Source organism: Rhinoderma darwinii, chromosome 5, assembly GCF_050947455.1.
Source record: "Rhinoderma darwinii isolate aRhiDar2 chromosome 5, aRhiDar2.hap1, whole genome shotgun sequence".
In the NCBI taxonomy this organism is placed as follows: domain Eukaryota; kingdom Metazoa; phylum Chordata; class Amphibia; order Anura; family Rhinodermatidae; genus Rhinoderma; species Rhinoderma darwinii.
Genome location: NC_134691.1, coordinates 80935886 through 80957212, shown reverse-complemented (window position 1 = coordinate 80957212; position 21327 = coordinate 80935886). Strand labels below are relative to the sequence as shown.

The 21327-nt window shown below is 42.8% G+C and overlaps 1 protein-coding gene across 2 annotated transcripts in view; it reads left to right on the top strand.

Moving 5' to 3' along the window:
• Window positions 1-21327, top strand: part of RAB2A (RAB2A, member RAS oncogene family) — a 91440-nt gene that overhangs the window by 65858 nt on the left and 4255 nt on the right. For both annotated transcript variants that reach the window (XR_012847630.1, XM_075826205.1), the window contains exon 7: window positions 10028-10096. Coding sequence is in view for 1 of the 2 variants with exons in the window: in XM_075826205.1 (XP_075682320.1) it covers window positions 10028-10096 (69 nt within the window). In the remaining variant the exon portion in view is untranslated. The remainder of the gene's footprint in view (window positions 1-10027; window positions 10097-21327) is intronic.

Here is a 21327-nt window from a genome sequence, read left to right as displayed (position 1 = left end):
GAAAAAAAATGCACTAGCTTCCTTAAGTGCTTGACGAAAGTGTGAGATGATTAATTCCTTTCATTATTTTGCTGCAAATTCTCCTGACCCCTCTATGATGATTCGATCACCCACTTAGAGCCCATGCATATTCATATTGCCCTCCGCCTGCTGCAGCCACCGTCTCTGCCTTATTTCGCTGGGTGCAGTAATTGAGCTGCAGTAGATTGATTGCTCTGGGGAGCTGTAAGGCCTTTAAAGGTGAAAACATATCAGTCCTGTTAATTAGGAAACAAAGCTCTGGTGGCAAGTTCAACAGTCAAACGATGCCACTGTTCAAATGCGGGGGACGATGATGAGTTTTTCCACCGTGGACCTTGTTTATTTTCTTAGATGTGATTGAGATCCTTTTATGTGGAGACCTTTCTAAGCACATCAAATAATTCTACTGCATCAGCACCCCCTTAAAGGCCATGTACACCTTGTTGAAATAGTTTTTTTTGTTTTGTTTTTAAATGTCTGTGATTTGGTGCAGCTTTCTAAATACTTTTTATTCTAAATGATTTCTTTTTGAGATACAGCTGCTTTGTATTCTGTATACAGAACAGCCGTATTTTGCGCTGAGACCCGAATCCGTTAGGTCAGCAGCACTGGCGGGTTTAGTGTCAGCCGAGACACGCGGGATCCACCTGTTATGAACTTAGATGTGGTCGGTAACCGCTCGATCTGACACACTGGTCCCGCTGACACTGAACTAGTCAGTACCGCTGATCTGACGGATTCAGGTCTCAGCGCAAGATACAGCTGCTCTGTATATAGGATACAAAACAGCTATATCCCAAAAAAGAAGAAATCATTTTTAATAAAGTATTTAGAAAGCTGCTCCAATCACTGTTTCATGGGTTAACAAGCCTTGTAATGAACATCTTTCTGGTGTATGTGTGTATATATTAGTCCTCAATGATTTAGAGTATCGTCAAAAAGTAAATTTATTTCAGTAATTCAAAAAGTGAAACTCCTATATTATATATATTCATTACAGAGAGATCTATTTCCAACACTTTTTTTTTTCTTTTTCTTTTAATGTTGATGAATATGGCTAACCGTTGAAAACCCAAAATTTAGTCTCTGAGAAAATTAGAATATTAAATAAGCCCAATTTCAAAAATAATTTTTAATACCGAACTGTTGGCCTACTGAAATGTATGTACAGTATATGCACTCAATACTTGGTTGAGGCTCCTTTTGCATGAATTACTGCATCAATGCGGCGTGGCATGGAGGTGATCAGCCTGTGGCACTGCTGAGGTGTTATGGAAGCCCAGGTTGCTTTGATAGCAGTTTTCAGCTCGTCTGCATTGTTGGGTCTGGTGTCTCATTTTCCTCTTAACAATACCCTATAGATTCTCTATGGGGTTTAGGTCAGGTGTGTTTGCTGGCCAATCAAGCACAGTGATACTGTGGTTATTAACCCCTTCACGACTGCCATACGGCTATATACACTCTAACTCCCGATGCCGCGTGCAGTTAGCACGTGTATAAACAGGGACAGCCTGGAACTGGTTTAATGAGTGCAGTGCTGCTTCAGTGTGAGCAGCACTGCACTCTCATGTCGGCCAGGGCTTTGAGAGCCCGGGAATACACCCCCCCCCCCACTGTAGATAGTGACCCCCACAACCCCCTGTAGGCAGCGCAAAACCCTCTGTAGATAGCGCCACCTATGCTCTCTCCAGCATCGGAATCCCCGGCCAGCTCTTGGGCCGAGGAATCCCCTCCTAGAGGGAGCCCCCGACGTCTCTCCATCACTGCTGTAGATAGTGCCCCCGCTGTAGATAGCATCGCACCCTCCCCCCCACTGTAGATGGCGCCACCTGAACTGACTCTTGGAGCGGAATCCCTGGTGTCAGATCGCACTGGCCGGGGATTCCGCTACTGGAGAAGCCCCTGGTGTCACTATCCATATATGGACAATGACGTCAGCGGCTCTCTCTAGGAGTGGAAGCCCCGGTGTCAGATCGCTCTGTGTCGGGGATTCCGCTACTGGAAAAGCCCCTGGGGTCACGACCCATTTATGGACCGTGACATCAGGGGCTACTCCTGGAGCGAAATCCCCGCTCTGCCAGGGGATTCTGCTTTTGGAGTTAACCCCTGACATCACTGTCCATATATCGACAGAGACATCAGGGGCTCCCTGTAGGAGCGGAATCTTTGGCCGGAGGGATTCCGCTCCTACAGGGAGCTACAGTGGTGGTATTTACAGGAAGGGGGTGCCATTTACGGTGGGGGGTGGCACTATCTGCAGGGGGATATTGCTAAATACAGGGAGGATGTTGCTATTTACAGGGGGTGTGGTGCGATCTACAGGGGGTGTATATACAGGGGATGTGGCACTATTTACATTATATTAGCACTATCTACAGGGGACACTGGCGCTATCTACATGGACACTGTGTGGCACTATGTGGCCATTATCTACAGGGAGAACTGTAGCACTATGTGGGCGCTGTGGCACTATTTACAGTGAGCATTATCTATGTGGGCACTGACACTATGTGGGCAATGTGGCACTAACTATAGTGGTATTGCATCACTATCTACATGGACACTGTGGTGTTTTCAGGGGGTTGGGGCAAAAAACCCTAACTAATAAAATTCTTCAATTTTTTTTATTTATTTTTTAATGTCCCTGAAAAAAGAATGGCAAATGCCGGTAAAAAACGGCCAGGAAATGGATTCAAATTTTGAGACGCATTGAAGCAAAACAGCCACGAAAAACTGACAATTGATCTGTTGTTAACTGTCCCTTTTTCACAGTCCTGTATGTATATAGCCTTATATCCCTCTTCACTCTCCCCTCACAGCGATCCCGGGTGACGGAGAGAGAAGAGGACTAATTGTTACAGAGCTCTACAGTGTATGTGTAGATGGATAGATAGTCTTGTAAAAAATAGTTGTGATATTCAAAGCGGTTCCAAAGATATTATCGTTGCATATCAAAAATAACAAATTTGACCTGGACAGAGGGGCATGAATGACCCTTGGTCATGAAAGGGTTAAACCAGGTATTGGTACTTTTGGCAGGGGCCAAGTCCTTCCGGAAAATGAAATCAGCATCTCCATAAAGCTTGTCAGCAGAGGGAAGCATTTGGTGCTCTAAAATTTCCTGCTAGACGCTGCGTTGACTCTGGACTTGATATAACACAGTGGACCAACACCAGCAGATGACATGGCCCCCAAACCATCACTGACTGTGGAAACTTCACACTGGACCGCAAGCAATTTGGGTTGATGCCTCTCCACTCTTCCTCCAGACTCTGGGACCCTGATTTCCAAATTAAATGCAAAATTTACTTTCATCTGAAAACAGGACTATGGACTTGCTATAACACAGTGGACCAACACTGTTACTCAGTGTCCAGAGTCAACGCAGCCACCTACCAGGAAATTTTAGGATACTGCTTTCCTCTGCTGAGAACCTTTTATGGAGATGCCATTTTCATTTTCCAGCAGGACTTGGCACTGCCCACACTGCCAAAAGTACCAATACCTGGTTTAATAACCACAGTATCACTGCGCTTGATTGGCCCGCAAACTCGCCTGACCTAAACCCCATAGAGAATCTATAGGGTATTGTCAAGCGGAAGATGAGACACCAGACCCAACAATGCATTTGAGGGGTTATCCAGTTTATAAAACTCATTTGCATATGTCCTACTAGGGAATTCAGGTAAGATTAACCCCTTCACGGCCACCTAAACTCCCTCTTGAAGCGGAATCCTTGGTACCAGGTCGCTCTTTGGCAGTATTACAGTGGGCACTATCTATGTGGGCACTGTGGCACTATAAACTGGTATTGCGTCACTATCTACATGGGCACTGTGGTGTTTTCATGGGGTTGGGACAAAAAACCCTAACTATTAAAATTCATCCATTTTATATATATTTTTTTATTATTTTTTTAACGTCCATGAAAAACAGATGGCAAATGGCGGTTAAAAACGGTCAGACGGCCGAGAAATGGTTTCAGATTTTGAGGCACATTGATGCAAAACAGCCGTGAAAATCTGACAATTCATCCGTTGTTAACTGCCCCTTTTTCCCTGTCGTGCGTATATAGCCTTATATCCCTCTTCACTCTCCGCTCACATCGATCCAGGGTGATGGAGAGAAGACTAATTGTTACAGAGCTGTACAGTGTATGTGTGGATAGATAAATAGATGGATAGAAAAAAAATTACTAAAGTATTTTTTTTTCACGTTTTAAGGATTTGTCTGCTCAAAATAAAAATTAAAGACAAAGAATTAATTTAAACTTCTCTAGAAAATGAGATCCTCATAAGTCTTGTAAAAAAAAACAAAGATAAAATAGTTGTGACATCGAAAGCGGTTGCCAAGATATTCTCGTTTAAAGAAATGCATATCAGAAATGGAAAATTTGACCTGGACATAGGGGCATCAATGACTGCTGGTCATGAAAGGGTTAATATAAGACTGTATGCAGTCATGGTTCATAACTATAAAGGGGAAATCCAGTCAGAAATAATCGTCTGAGTGGTCATAGGTACGTATGATCAGTTGACTTGGGCCACCCACCAGTTTCCAATTTCATCACTCTAAAGCATTCAAACCCATTTGACAACACTGAGATCTCCATTACTAAAAATATCTGATTCCAGATTGTAAACATTCTTTTACATTTTTCTTCTATAAAGTATCGGCCATGAAGTGGTTTTGTCATTTAATAGTTTTGGGAATCAGTCTGAACTCACTCTGCTTATATGATCCACAGATTGTTTTGATTTTTTTTAGTTAATTGAGGGGGGGTTCCCATATTCCGGATCTCATGTCTTGGCATGAGTGGAGAGTGGTTACGAAGAGTGTCCCTCACTTTGGAGGACCAGTCCTGCATTACACAGACAAGCCGTTGATTGGGAACTGTGTAGTTCTTAATTTCCCCTGGGAAAGCGCTGCAGGGAAATCTGAAGACTTACGCCTGGGTTTCCCCATAGATTACAGCTGATTGTTGTCGTCTAGGGTGATTAGCCCGCTCTATACACTGCGATTGTCAGTTGTGTATTACACAGATAACGCCGATCCTGGCTGTTTTACCACTTAGATGCTGTGGTCAATTTTGACCGCGTATGTAAGCAGATAGAAAGTGGGGGAGGGCTCCTTCTGTTCATGGAGGAATCGCCGTTTTTTTCCAATTCCACCCCACAAAAATGTTATCTATTTTTTCAGTTTCCCAGTATAATATATGGTGGCAATAAAAACAAATACACCTTGTCCCACAAAAAGCAAGCCCATATATGACTATGTCGACGGAGAAATAAAAAAAGCTATGGATTTATGAAGACAGAGAGGGAAAAACCAAAAAATTGCCTGGTCTTTAAGGGGTTAAGGGCCCCTGCAGTATCGCTACTTGTGATCTATTAGTTATGTGTATGTTGCAGAATACTCTTCCTTCTCAAGTATGGTAAAAGTGGGTGAGCAAGCGCAGCCAGTCATCGGGGTTCTCTTTCCATGTGTCTTCTCAGTGCGGATTTGCCAAGAATAAGGTAGGCACTCATTCTGCAGGGGCTTCTTCCAGGGCTGTGGATTCGATATGCCAAACTTCCGACTTGACTCCTCGTTATTCCACTGTCTGATGTCTTTATAAATTTCTCATGTATAACAAGCCCGGTAGTCTGCTCGCTGTATATAAATGTACGTGTGGTGTGCAATGTTGTAAGAAAAGAGAGCACTGGACAGACACACCGCGACAGGGGGGAAAGCGGCGATGTTGTGTGCCTTCCACTGTATATGCGTACTTCACCTGTTGTTTGTTTCCCATCTCCCCTTCTGGGTCTGTTTGGCCGTTCTCCCTCCTGTAGCTCCGTTCATAGGTATCCTGCTCGCTGCAGCGCCACTGAACACACTAAAGCGTTCCTGGTTGTCAGGAAGATGGAGTCTCCCCATTGGCTAGGTTAGGAGGGAGAAGCGCAGTATGAGCATGAGCTTGTTTAAGGCCCAATGCTTATGCCGCGTAACAGCGCCGTGCCATACAAACAGTTTGGCTGGGTGCCGAGTGAGGGAGGGGGGATATAGGAGCAGGTAAGCAGAGGAGGGTTGTGCAGTGGACCTTGTGATAAGTACAGGAAACTAACATGGTACTTCCAGCCCTCCGTGTAGCTCAGTCACTGGGAATAAAGACCATATAAACTCTCAATGCTTTAGTCTGTTCCGGAGGGAGGGGCCACTCATTAAAGTTATGCATCGGACCCACCAAAGTGCTAAATTGCCCTACACTCAGTCGCCCTCTGCTCTTCAGAGGAGGGACTTCACACACGGGAATAATTCTAGTAGCTTTTACATAAAAATTCTGTATCTTCATTATGTCGACCTCAGTGAGCGTGAAATAATGTTGAAAATGATTGCAAATCTGAATAAGGGTATGTAAAGTTCTGTATATGTACACACGCCAGTCAATGCTTTGCGGTATGGGGCTGTAAATCAAACCTATTCTGCACTACTTACTATATTAACGGGGTTCTCTGGCACAATGATTATATGGCTGTTAGTTTGATCCCTGAATTAAGCTCTCGGGGGCAGTGTTGTTGTATACGTCTTGATCATAGATGTGGAATATGTATATAGGGGTGTTGTGCCTAGTCCACTTGCAGCATGGTATTTTAGTGCATCTTACGTGGCTGGGAAAAATACTGCTGCCAAAAAGATACATAGCCTAAAGGAAAAGATGAAGCAAACACCCGGTCAGAAACGCAGTGAAATTGCCTGTGTGCTATTGTTTAGTCTGGTAGTTATGGAAATGTTGATAATAAGAGTCAAAACTATATGGAACACTCCGCAGACTCCGTGGGTGATGGATTATGCTGAAGAGGCATCTCAAACTTCAGAGACGAGAGCCCAAACCACAAGACAGCTAATCCTCTGAAGAATCTGAAAAGCATCTGTCTTGATGTATAGATTGATTGATTGGTCTGGCCACGTATTGTCTGTCAGCATTTGTGTATTATCAGTCAGCAATCATTTACATCTCCCTCATCTGACCAGAATTAGCAATAGGAAGGGGGAGCGGGGGAGGGTAAATGCTTGCTTACTGCTTGTTCATTCGTGTTTACTCTCTATTGCTCCTGGGATGCTGGGAGATTTCGTGGTTGGCACACAAGCAATCTTGTTTTAGACCTGTAAATGGGTTGCCATTGAAACACAGTGACTGCATGTTGGCTGGATCGCTCCAAGCCAAAACGCATGCATTGCTGACTGTTGGATGAGACTCTTTATTTTGTTACCTGCGTTGGAAAAATGAAAGTGGGTACCAGCTTATTTGCTATGGGCAACTGCTTTACTGTTTGCATGCACTAGACTTTATACCTGAGACACCAGTGTCATTATAAGCAACCATAATCTGGATTTTGTTGATAGATGAATCGCCCCCCGACTCGACCATTTAATTTACGTCTTTGCCAGTCTGAGCACTTCTTAGGTATAACACTTTTAATGGATCTCCTCAAAATCAGCTGGGTCTAATGTCTAGATTTAGAAACGATTGCAAGTAACATGTAGGGTCAACATCCAGCAGTCGTCCTAGTTAAGGAAGAGAATTTTGCCTTGGCTTTAGCGATAATCGCCACCAACCTCCAGTTTGTTTTTGTGAAATCTTGAGTGCTAACCCTAATGTGTTATTTGAAGATGGACTATACTGCTCTGGACTTGTACTATGGAACCTGCAGCCCTCATTTTCTAAATGCATGAATGGGAGGTAGTGCTGAACTGGCACTACAGAATATCAGGAGGAGGTTTGCCATAGTGCGAGAATTTTCTGCATGGCACGATCTTCATCTTCTGTAAATGAAAGCCTCTTGTTAAAGGGACAGAGAAGGTGCTTAGTAATTTCGTTGTCTTCCCCTGCAAAAATGTTGCGGCCAAATGCGTCTCCACTGTACAGAACATAAACCATTGCAAGTCATCTTCCCCTAGTGCACTCTGTTGAAGCGTAACGTCTCTAGTGTCTGCTGTCCAATGTTAGTAAGGTCACCATTAATATTTAATGGCTCTAGCTCGGCAGCAGGCAGCTCGTAAAAGTGTGTGCCTGCTATCTGTTACCGCAGTGACTTCATAGCTGCTCTGTAATTTCACCATTGGTTAATATAGCTGCCTGCCCTGACAGTTCAGGAAAGATTTCCGGGCTGTGGAATCGATGCTTCACAGCCCAATTTAACGCTTTCCATGGCTAGAGCACCGACATTTCCTTTTTAATATAGGCATGATCGTTTTAGGATTCTTGTAGGCTGCTGGCTTAACTTGGAAATTATAAGCATATTATCTGTACCCCTTCTTTTTTTTTTTTTTTTTTGTTTTGTTTTTTATCAGCAAGAATGTTTTGCTATTGAGTAGTTTTAGGTCAGGGCTCCTCAAATTTTTTCTATTGCTGCCTCACCAGTCAGAACCTGCTGATGCCTGGGCGTTACTAGTGTTTGAAGTCCATAAAAATGCATCTGAAGTTAACTTATATTGCTCTCCTGATCCCAGTATTACATGTAAATATACACAAAAGGAGTCAATTATGTTAGTAAACCAAGAAACAATGTTTTTGTATAATTTACATCGCAGTTTTGGTGCTTATTTCTGCCTGTCCCAAGATGATTTGCTATATTGCATGTAGAATTGTGGGATACTATTAAATAGTCTCAAATAAGTACCCATAAATGTGTATTAAAGCCCATTTACATCTTAACAGTGCGAAACAGTTATGTTAATATTGTATTCCTGTCTTGAGTTAGTATTTAAAGTTGCTTTGACTGAACTTTTTTTTTTTTTTTTTTGGACGTGCTCCCATGCCAACGCTTGTTTTACTTTGGCAGCTCCCTTTTACCACAGGACCATTGGCTTAAAGAGGCTCTGTCATCACATTATAAGTGCCCTATCTCCTACATAATGTGATAGGCGCTGCAATGTAGGTAACAGCAGTGTTTTTTATTTAGAAAAACTATCTATTTTCACCAAGTTATGAGCGATTTTAGCTTTATGATAATGACTTTCTTAATGCCCAACTGGGCGTCTTTTTACTTTAGAGCAAGTGGGCATTGTGGAGAGAAGTGTATGACACTGACCAATCAGCGTCATGCACTTCTCTCCATTCAGGTAATCAGCACATCGTGATCCTGCGTTGTTCACTATGTGCTGTCACATACACACACATTAACGTTACTGAAGTGTCTTGACAGTGAATAGGCATTACCTCCAGCCAGGACGGGATGTCTATTCACAATCCCGACACTTCGGTAACGTTTGTGAAAATAGATTGTTTTTCTAAATAAAACATACTGCTGTGATCTACATTACAGAGCCGATCACAATATGTAAGAGATAGGGCACTTATAATGTGATGACAGAGCCTCTTTAATCGCAACATCCAACCTTCATACTGGTTTGTTTTTTTTTAGAAAATAAAGAATCTGATTGGTTGTTGTCGGATTGGTCATACTGATCTACCAAACTACAGGAAGTGTTGTCATGGGGAACACAGGCACAAAAACATAACCTGAAGAGGAAAAAGTTTTATACAATATTTGTTTCATATTTTTAAAACACTTTTTAGCTGGAGTCTATGAATATCTTCTGGTACTGCAGTCTAATATTGAAGTTCTGACCCATACAATGTTCAATTTTCACAAGAGACTTTTATGCGAACAATCGTTTTTCCATTTAATGTTCATATGTTTTTTTTAGTCTTGGTGGTGGTTGAATTCTCGCTCTAGGAGAGTCTGCAGTTCTGGTGATGGTTTGGAAAGGGAGGAGGTGCAATATAATGGAAAGTGGGATGACCTCAAACTAGGAAAACCCTTCATGTAGTCAGAATACATGGGGTCGGTGTTTTGTAGCACGTTAAATATATGGGTTTGTTTCAATTTATTGTATTTTTTAGGTTCTTGCTAGTTCATCTTTTCCATTTCCAGGTGATAACTATCACCTAGTGACTATAGCCTGTTAGAATGTAAACCACAAGCAAATATTTAGCATATTTTTCTTGATTTTTGTCTTCCAGGCATTCATAAACACAGCAAAAGAAATTTACGAAAAAATTCAGGAAGGTGTCTTTGACATTAATAATGAGGTAATTTTTGTATTCTGTGTGTGTGTGTGTGTGTGTGTGTGTGTGTGTGTTTGTTTGTGTGTGTGTATATATATATATATATATGTATATTTTACACACACACATATATATATATATATATATTTATATATATTAAAAAGCAAAGGATTGGAGCAGCGCTGTGAACAAATGCCTGACTTGGCTGGTGCAGGGCTTCAAAGATGGAGTGACCTCTCCTTATGTGTTGGATAACCAAAAAAGAGAACGTGAAGCGGCACTGGAATTTTTGCGGTCATCGTAAGTCGCCCACATCCTTCCCCCCCCCCCCCCCCATAGAGAAAAGCACTGACGTTGCCAGGCGGCTTCAGTAACCGGCGATCTTCGGCACAGCTTAAAGAGGCTCTGTCACCAGATTTTCAGTTCCCTATATCCTACATAATCTGATCGGCGCTGTAATGTAAATAACAACAGTGGTTATGAGCAATTTTAGATTTATGCTGATTAGTTTCTTAATAGACAACTGGGCGTTTTTTACCTTTTTTCCAACTGGGCGTTGTAAAGAGAAGTGAATGATGCTGACCAATCAGCGTTATACACTTCTCTCCATTCATGTCCATCTGTATTCACAGCACAGCGTGATCTCGCGAGATCACGCTGTGCTGTCACATACTCCCACAGTAACTTTACCGAAGTGTCGGGAGTGTAGATAGACTGGCTGGAGGCGATGTCTATTCACTCTTAAGACACTTCAGTAAAGTTAATGTGGGTGTATGTGACAGCACAGCGTGATCTCGCGAGATCACGCTGTGCTGTGAATACAGATGGACATGAATGGAGAGAAGTGTATGACGCTGATGTAGCTACTTACCTGCAAACGCCGATGCTGCTGCAGAATCAACTGTAGCCTCTGGTGCCGATGTGTCCTCGCTCGTCCGACACGATGCAGGACCTGGGGCACGAAGTGAGTGACGTGTCAGCGTGATCTCTCGCGAACACGCTGTGTGTCTGTGCACTGCCAGAAGCTGGGTGGTAACGAAGAGAAGTGGATGATGCTGATTCGTCAGCATCATACACTTCTATTCACAACGCCCAGCTAGTAAAAGACGTAAAAACGCCCAGATGTCCATACACAATACACGCCCAGTTGTACTTTAGAAAGCCTCATTTGCATAAATATAAAAATGGTCATAACTTGGCCAAAAATGCTCGTTTTAAAAAAAAAACAAAAACTTTACTCTTATCTACATTGCAGCGCCGATCTGCTGCAATACGAGATAGGGGTTGCAAAATCTGGTGACAGAGCCTCTTTAATAGATGCATGTTTGAATCACGATATACTGCAATACATTAGTATTGCAGTATATCGTGCAAGCGATCGAACAATTGCTGGTTGAAGTCCCCTAGGGGGACTAATAAAAAAAAGTAAAAATTAGTTAAAGTTTTTTTGTCTAAAAAAAAAGATTACAATTAAAAGTTGAAAAAAAAAACCTTCTCCCATTTTCCCCCTAGACCATAGTAAAAAAATAAAATAAATAAATAAACATAATTGGTATTGCTGCGTCCGAACTATTACGAGATATCATTATTTAACCCGCACGTTGAACGCCATAAAAAATAAAATTGTAAACGCCAGAATCTCTATTTTTTGGTCACCTAATGCCCCACAAAAAATGAAATAAAATGTGAACACCAAAATGGTATTAAAAACTACAGCTTATCCCGCCAAAAATATGCCCGCATACCACTTAATCGACGGCTCTCGGAATTTGGCGACACAAAATAAATGTTCTTTTTTACACTTAGGTTTTTACTTGTAAAAGTACTAAAATATAGAAAAAACTATATATATTTGGTATCGCCGTAATCGTATTGACCCACAGAATAAAGTTAACATGTTTTAATTGTACAATGAATTCCGTAAAAACGGCGTGCAAAAAACCATAGAGGCATCGCTGTTTTTTTGTTTTTTTTTCATTTTCTACCCCACAAATAATTTTTTTCCCATTTCCTAGTACATTATACGGCAAAATAAATGGTGCTACGAAAAACTACAACTCGTCCCGCAAAAATGTGTGTGCGTGCGTGCGTGCTTAAAATAAAAACTGCCATATTACATACAGGAAAAATATTTAATATAATGTATATATTCTAAAATCTATATCCTGTATGTACTATGGCAGTTTTTATCTAAAGTATATTATTTTTATTATATAACATTATAACTGCATGCCTAATATTGTGTAGGTCCCCCTCGTGCCACCACAGCATCTCTATTCCTTTGAGGCATGGAGTCCACAAGATCTCTGAAGGTGTCCTTTGGTATCTGGCACCAAGATGTGAGCAGATCCTTTAAGCCCTGTAAGCTGTCAGGTGGTGTCTTCGTGAACCGGACTTGTCTTTATAGCACAACCCACAGGTCCTGATCAGATTGAGATCTGGGCAATTTGGTGGCGGAGTCAAAACCTTGAACCCTTTGTCATGTTCTTTAAACCATTCCTGAACAATTTTTGCAGTATGGCAGGGCACATTATACTGCTGAAAGAGGGTACTGCCATTAGGAAATACCATTGCCATAAAGGTTTTACTTGTCTGCAGCAATGTTTAGGTAGAACATTGCCCAGAGCATCACACTGCCTCCGTTGCCTTGTCTTCTTCCCATAGTGCATCCTGGTGCCATCTCTTCCATAAGTAAGTGACGCACACGCATCCACATGATGTAAAAGAAAACGTGATTCATCAGACCAGGCCACCTTCTTGCAATACTCCAGACGTGATTCATCAGACCAGGCCACCTTCTTGCATTGCTCCAAATGTGATTCATCAGACCAGGCCACCCTCTTGCATTGCTCCAAATGTGATTCATCAGACCAGGCCACCCTCTTGCATTGCTCCTTGGTCCAGGTCTGATGCTCATCTGTCCACTGTATGTGCTTTCAATGGTGGACAGGGGTCACCATGGACACTCTGTGGCTACACAGCCCCAAATGCAGGACCTGCAATACAATGTCTTTTCTGTCACCCTTCTATCATTTCGATCTAACTTTTTGTCAGCAATTTGTGCTACAGTAGCCATGTTGTGAAATTGGACTAGACGGGCTAGTGTTTGCTCCACATGTGGATCAATGAGCCTTGGGAGCCCATGATCCTGTCACCTGTTCATCGGTTGTCCTTCCTTGGACCACTTTTGGAGGCTAAGCACTGCATTCTGGGTACACCCTGCAAGACCTGTCATTTTTGTCAAAGTAGTTCAGATCATTATGTTTGGCTATTTTTCCTTCTTCCAACGCATTAACTTTAAAAACGAAGGCCACATGCACACGACCGTAGCCATGTGCACGGCCGTGATTTTCGGGTCGGCCACAAGCCGCCCGCAAATCGCGGACTGTGCACATGGCCGCGGCCATTATTTGCTATGAAAAAGGCCATACTCACTAGGTAGGTGGGTGGGTGAAAACCCGTTCCCATCAGGAATGTACTATTCACAGCACTGACCCCTATTCATCACATTTATTTTATTTATTTATTTTTATTACATTATTACACAGTTCTGACACTTTCATACATACATTTTTATTTTTTACCATCCATTCACACCCTAGCACTACACTAACACACATTTATCGCACACCTTTGAGCACTTAGTCCGCCACTCCCCTCTAGACTAGTGGGAGGGGCTATCACTATTTAATGCACACTCCTTCTGCAGCATTCTTTGACCCGTCTGCGTCCTGATGGGAACGGGTTTTCACCCACCCACCTACCTAGTGAGTATGGCCTTTTTTGTGGTTTTGATGATATTTATGTCCCATTTTTTCTGTTTGTATTATTTGCTATGAGCCTGGACCGCAGAACACAGCCGTAATAAGACATGCCTGTTCTTTCTGCGGTCCGGGCTCCTTGGCCATGCATGGATCGTGGAAACCACGGTAGTGTGCATGGCCGCATAGGAATGAATGGGGCTGCAATTCTTCCGTGGATTTTCTGGGGAATTGCGGCCGCAAAAGCACGTTCATGTGCATAGGGCCTTACTGTTCACTTGCTGTCTAATATATCCTATCCCTATATCACTAACAGGCAAGCAATAACCCCCCCCCCCCCCCCCACCACCAAAAAAATGAACCCCATTTTTAATTTAAAAAAAAGAATTGTCCAGCAAAAAATAAGCCCTACAGATATCGTAGAAAAATGCAAGTTATGGCTCTTGGATTGAATCAATGGGGGAAAAAATGCTTGGTTTTCCCATCTTGGACATCCACAGGATATGCCATAAATGTCCTATAGATGTGGGGCCCGCACCTATCTCTAGAACAGGGTCCCCTGACCCCGTTCTACCTTGCACGGCTACCACCTAATCAGGAAGTAGCCGGGAAGCAGCGAGAGCCGAGCAAGGTAGAACGGGGTCAGGGGACCCTGTTCTAGAGATAGGTGCGGGCCCCACATCTATCGGACATTTATGGGAAAACCCCTTTAAGGCCCAATTAGGCCGGACCTTAATGACTGCCAGTACAGTGCATTGAGGCGGTTACCCAGAATGACAGATATATCTGCATTGTTATACAGTAATGTCTTATTGCTGCTTTTTGTCTGCCTCTCCGCTGCCTCTGCAAGTGTCACAGGTGCTCTTCAACGTCGTCATGAACCAGGAGGCTCAGGATGAACAGTACTATAGATCCATCTAAGATTGCACCAGTGTACAAAACTCTGGCAAGAAATTGAAGCCCGTGAATTAGATTTTATTTTTTTTAAATAAGACCTGCGATTATTAGCATTAATCTTTGCTGCAATTGAGACTGTAAACTATGGGGCTCCTGGAATAGCTATGCAGTGACATCATTCCTTGTTGGGGTACTTTTCTGACCCGTTTTGGGGTAACTCAACCGGTTTATGCATTTGTAGCTTGGCTGTAGTTTCCCTTCTAGATGCTCGGGACTCGCTGCTATACAGAAGGGAATAGCCACAAGGAGGTGCACTGGACGCACGCAGTGTGTGCAATGTTTGTGTGGGTCAGGGGGTTGCAGACGTTGGCGGGGCATTGTGGGAAAGCTCCAGCAGCTGCTTACACTACATGTGGCCTGTGAGTAAATGGGGGACTTAAATTTCAAGCACTAGCTGTTGGTAAAGCACAGATACTAGAAGGGTCGCCACCTGGCTCCGCGCTCGCTGCCACAGGACTTGTTCTCTTTTGTTTTCCCTTTTTGAGACAAGATTGACTGCTGGTTTTGGATCATTAACAGTTTGCAGTCTGTTCAAATACATTTCCCCCCAGAGTTTACTGTTTCTAGTCGGATCTTTGAAGTTTCTTTGTAAATCCACCTCTATTCTCGTAGCATTTATTATCCATTTTCTCTGAATGGAATCATTGTTAATACACTGTAGAGATTGGAATAACTCCTTTATCGGTAGCAATTGCTTCTCCAGCCCATCTCCGTCTCCTCTGTTGCCTGTTGTTTCACACAGTGTGTGTAACGTCCCAGCTGTACTGGCCTTATTATATGCACTGATTTTAGAAACTGCACGCTTTGTGATACGGTCAGCTATTGTTCCCAGTTATCAGGTAACGGTTGTCTTTGAAGTTGCTCACTGTAACAGCCAATGTAGACTCTTTACTAAGGGACTCCATCAGCAATCTAGATAGATGTTGCCCACCTAATGCCATGTACTGAGGTCCATCCTCTCTACACTCCGTCCACAGAATATAGACGATCACATTTGTATTGCCTGCAGTTGCTATACTCTCTCCAGGCACCTTTTACACCAAATATGTTCCCGAGAATCTGTTGGACATTTCCATCAGTACAATCCTCACTGCCAGCGGGGAGAAAACTCCACCCCACTGGGCGAGTCGCATCATTGTTGCCTAGCAACAGCTCTAGCGAGAGCTGTGCATTAGCCTATGTCTATTGTAAATGTACATTTAATCATTGCCCCGCTGGTGACGGTAATTTATTTATGGCACGACGATCGATCAAACTCGTTTTGTTGCATATTGCTGTTTTTTTTTTAATTTTTATTATTATTATTCCAGCCAATCAGAAATGAGCAAATCATAGCGATAATTGGCTAGTGTAATCAGGCTTTTAGGGTGCCAGGTACACATAGCGACCAAGAGTCAGTAATGTGCCATGTGGCCAAGAATAGTTCTGCGATGCGGTTTATGGGTGCGCGGCTTTTACTGGTGAAGTACATTAAATCCATGCACGGCCGCTATGTGTACGGGCACCCTTACTTTATCTGTTCTAGTAATACATATTTTCTGGAATATCCTGCATTAAAAGAACCTATTGAGTGGTGGTTTATCAAATATTTTGGATGGTCAAATGATCATAGTAAGAAAGGTATATAAAACTCAGAGTTCAGGTAGACGGTATATTTTGTATTCGTGATTTGATTTTGGGCTATTTAATATGAGGTCTCCGTATTGGTTCTGTCTTCTGCTTCGTTTTGTGAAATAAGTTATATATATTATAATATTATTTGAAGGATTAAAATAATTTGACTGTATTTTAGAATTGCTGACTCCAGCAGGGCGCTTCACTTTACCCTTTTATATTACGGGTTTGCACTGCGAGCGATTCTCTACTGTATCGAAGTGTAGGCATTGCCCTGTACAAGGGGTGATTCTCTGCCAGCAGAATACAAGTGCCGTTTACTGTAGCAAATTGACTATATTAGATTAGTGAACAGAGTTATGAGCAAAGTAGAGCGTCACTTTAAGTCTTTATTACATTTTATTCCAGTTGAATGTAATTTCTTTTATAAGACCGGTGGAATGTTCTAGGTGGCGGTAGGAATAGCGTTCTACTTTATATTCCATGCGCATTTATTACATCAGATTAATGTCCGTGTCTCTAGCTCTTAAAGTGATTATCAAGTTAGCTGCAGGAATATCCTCCCCACATGGAGACACTCGGAGCCTCTAATATCCGGTCATCTGTTTCTTTTATTTTCTGTTTATAGCTCTTGGTCTGTGCCGTCCCCTCCCCCTTCCCTTCCTCTACTGCTCTATTTCCCGCAGCTTCCATGTAGTTCTCGCTTGCCATCTTTATTATATCACCTTATGGTTTTTTTCCCCCCCTCCTTGTAATGTCTGCAGAGGGAAGAGCGCACATGTGTGATAGAGGGAGCGAATATCCACACAGGGGAAGAGGGCAAACACCATGGGGTGCGAGCGCTCTCTCAGGTGGAGGGCATGTAACAGTAATGTCCCTGAAACAAATGACACATAATTACACTTGCAGAACACGGAGCACGATACTATAGATTTATGCAGAACCGTAGCTAGGCTCTCCTTTAAGCAGGGCAAAGGTTTTGTTTTCTTTACGCATCCCAGTTTCGAAATATTATGGCCAAGGCAAAGTGGCTTGTTGGCACCCCCCAGGGAACAGCAGCAGGGCACCTGCCCTGGTAGCCCCCGCTAACTACACCTGTGTAATTATGGACAAGCGAAGTGACGACAGGTCTGCAAAAATAGTGAATCACCTTGAAAGTTCTTTTAGGAGGCAGTGTATGGCTATATAGCTGGATGTAATAGAAAAGCCTGGAGTTAACCTGGGAAATGATGGGAAGCGGTTTTAAATATGACTTACATTTACAATTTGTCCTACATGCTCCGAGCGTTTCATGGAGTGTGACATTTTAAATATGTGCCCCCTGCCTCTTTCACACTTTCCTTCTCATCACACTATATTTTCCTTTGCTTTCATGTCGGCCATTTGAATTGTGGACTTTTTTTCAAATTTGCCACGGGACGATTTTTTTATTTTTTTAGACCATATGACCTTAAGTGCCATGGAGGCTAAAATACGATCCATAATCGGACAAGAGCATCTTCCAGTCTGTACGTTAGTGCACCATGTGTTGTATTAGCGGATCTGGTGAGATACACTGATATTACAGCCGGTGTTCGCCGTCTCCTCTCAGATGGTTTACTTGTGTAATCCCACACGCCTTACGGTGCCCCACTAGTCCGCGCTCTCTCAGCATCCTCCACCACCACACCCCCAGTGTCTTTGTACTGCTGTTAGCTCTCCCTCCCTGTCTCACAGCTATTATCTCATTCTCTTTGTCTTTCTGAGTGAGAGTGGATATGACACACGGGGGAGGGGAGATCATGCATTATTCTAAGCCAGCAACGCGAATATAAAAAGCTGTAGGAAAGTTGGGCAGGTCTTGGTTCATTTGTTGGAGAAGTTGGTCCTTCATGTGTAGCTTAATACAGCACCTGACTGCTTCACTGTGCCATTATGGAGCTCTGATTGCAATCTGCTGTGAGAGCCAGCTGTCTGTGCTACTTAACTGGCGCAGCGCCAAGTCTGGCTCTTGGAGTCCTCAAGAACTTGCTACCAGCTGAGAGGGGGCAAAACCAATGAGTCATAGGGCATGCTTTTTATTAAAACAGTCAAAGAAAGCCCAGGAACCACTTCAGCTGCTGTCAATACCCGGCCATTGCCAGAAACCCCAAGGCTACTACAGTTGCAGAACTGCCAAGCACTAGAACTAGAGATTTAGTGTGACGCAAAGTTTCCTTAAGAGCTTAATTTCTGAAAGCTACTGTAGTACTGCCCCCCCCCCACCACCACCCAAAGTTCTGTATTTTTTTGTGAAACCCACTTGAGGTAGTAAGCACTGAGATAGAAGTGTGATCTTGATGAATGAAAGGAGCAGCTCTGTGTGTGGGTTGTTGGCGAGCTGCCATGTCTTTGGGAATCATAGAAATTATTGATGACACTGAACACTTGTATGCAACTGCACAGCTGATTCAACGCAGAGACTACACGCTGCAGCCGGGAAACGTTTAGCTTTTTTTCCCCATTTTGTTGTTTTGTATTAGGGAAAGTTTTAGGAAAAGTTTAATAACTGATTTAGAGAGTTACATGCGGGGAGCTATTTAGTTGGATGCAAAGATGTAGCAAGGCTATGGATGTGATTTGGCTCTCCAGGGCTGCATCAAATTTTTTTTTTTCGTGTGAAGTCCCATGTAAAACTATAAAGGATTTGATGTTGTGTTGTTATAGCTCCTCACTAAAAGTTCATTAGAAACATTAGTGGTAAGGCATCCATTGCTGAGAAGTGACTATTTTCACTATAGTATACGGCTATTTGTCCTGGCTTAGGTCCAGGGAGAACAACCACAACATGGATATAAAGGCTTTGTGTATTGTAATATAAACTGTTTTAAATTGATACTTCAGGCCTTCTTCACTGCAAGTCTACTTTATCACCATGAAGCATTTTCACGTTCAACAATTTTTGCCTATTCAGAGAACTTTCTGAACATTTTTTGTTTTTGAAGATGTCCACCAACCAAATTGACCCAAATAAGACTTTTGCTACTTATATTGTACCTAAATTTTTAGGTGACTATTCAGAATAAGCTGTCATATGGGTGTGCATGAGGAATAACGCCATTTCTGGCTATTGTGTGACTTGTATTCTGCATTATTTAGCAGTTTCCCCTCTGCAGGCTATATCTCTTATTCTCAGTTGTCTCTGAGCTAGTGGGTGGAACCTAACTATTATGTCTTCTATACACTGCACACACATAAAGATAGCAGGATTCACCTCTTCTATCACATATATAGAAGCAGCATGGAGGACATTATACAGCAGTAATAAGCAGTGTAGCTGAGAATCCAGCACTGGAGTGACCTATAACTGTTACTAGAGGCAGCAGCGTAAATGTTTGTCTGTCTCTCCCACTGTGCTACTGCTCCCCCCTCCCCTCCTCCATAAATTTCTATGGGCAGCTGTAACCTGATCATTCAGTGAGCTGATAGTCTGTCTTGAGTGGGGGCTGATAGGGTTTCTACAGCAGCCTGCGGGGGCTTAAAGAGTCTCTGTCACCAGATTTTGCAACCCCTATCTGCTATTGCAGCAGATAGGCGCTGCAATGTAGATTACAGTAATGTTTTTATTTTTAAAAAACGAGCATTTTTGGCCAAGTTATGACCATTTTTGTAGTTATGCAAATGAGGCTTGCAAAAGTCCAAGTGGGCGTGTATTATGTGCGTACATCGGGGCGTTTTTAAGACTTTTACTAGCTGGGCGTTCTGATGAGAAGTATCATCCACTTCTCTTCAGAACGCCCAGCTTCTGCCAGATCACGCTGTGACGTCACTCACAGGTTCTGCATCGTGTCAGACGAGCGAGGACACATCGGCACCAGAGGCTTCAGTTGATTCTGCAGCAGCATCGGCGTTAGCAGGTAAGTCGATGTAGCTACTTACCTGCAAACGCTGATGCTGCTGCAGAATCAACTGTAGCCTCTGGTGCCGATGTGTCCTCGCTCGTCTGACACGATGCAGGACCTGTGAGTGATGTCACAGCGTGATCTGGCCGAAGCTGGGCGTTCTGAAGAGAAGTGGATGATACTTCTCCTCAGAACGCCCAGCTAGTAAAAGTAGTAAAAACGCCCCGATGTACTCACATAATACACGCCCACTTGGACTTTTACTTTTAAACACACCCACTTGGACTTTTGCAAGCCTCATTTGCATAACTACAAAAATGGTCATAACTTGGCCAAAAATGCTCGTTTTTTTTAAAATAAAAACGTTACTGTAATCTACATTGCAGCGCCGATCTGCTGCAATAGCAGATAGGGGCTGCAAAATCTGGTGACAGAGCCTCTTTAACAATGGCTCCCATATCTACCAAATTAGTACAGCTATTAGGCCAAGTCATGTATTCCAAAACTGGCAGCAGCAAAAACTGTTAACCTGTACAGGGGAATTGCCTTTTAAGCAACACTCTGCTGCATTTGGTAAACCTACAAGAATACATTAGAGGTATTACCTAAGCTTTTTTCAAAAAATCACTTATCATAAAGGCAAATGGTCCTTTTTGTGGTAGTTTTTCTTTTTGTTTTGTTTAAAAGCTCAGAAAACTCCTGCCTTGTATATATCATTGCTGATTTAAAGGGACAGTAAATCCCTATTTCTCAATCTGCTTTTTTAAGAAAGCTTATGAAACTGTGTTCTAGAAATCTGACGAAAAAAACAGCTGTCCGTCTTCTCATGGTCCTTTCAAACTTTGGCTGAGGGCACAAGGTTTTGCTTGCTTGCTCTCCACTGTAGACTGAGAAATGGGGGAGGACGTTCTTCCTGAGCCCTTATGTACTTCACTGGAAGGGTGACACACAGTGGATGAATCCTGGGACTCGTCTATAAAAGACTATTTTGTGTTATTTTCTATCCTTTGTATTATAACTTCGAACTCGACAGAACCACGGCAGCAGAGATGTCCCGGTACAG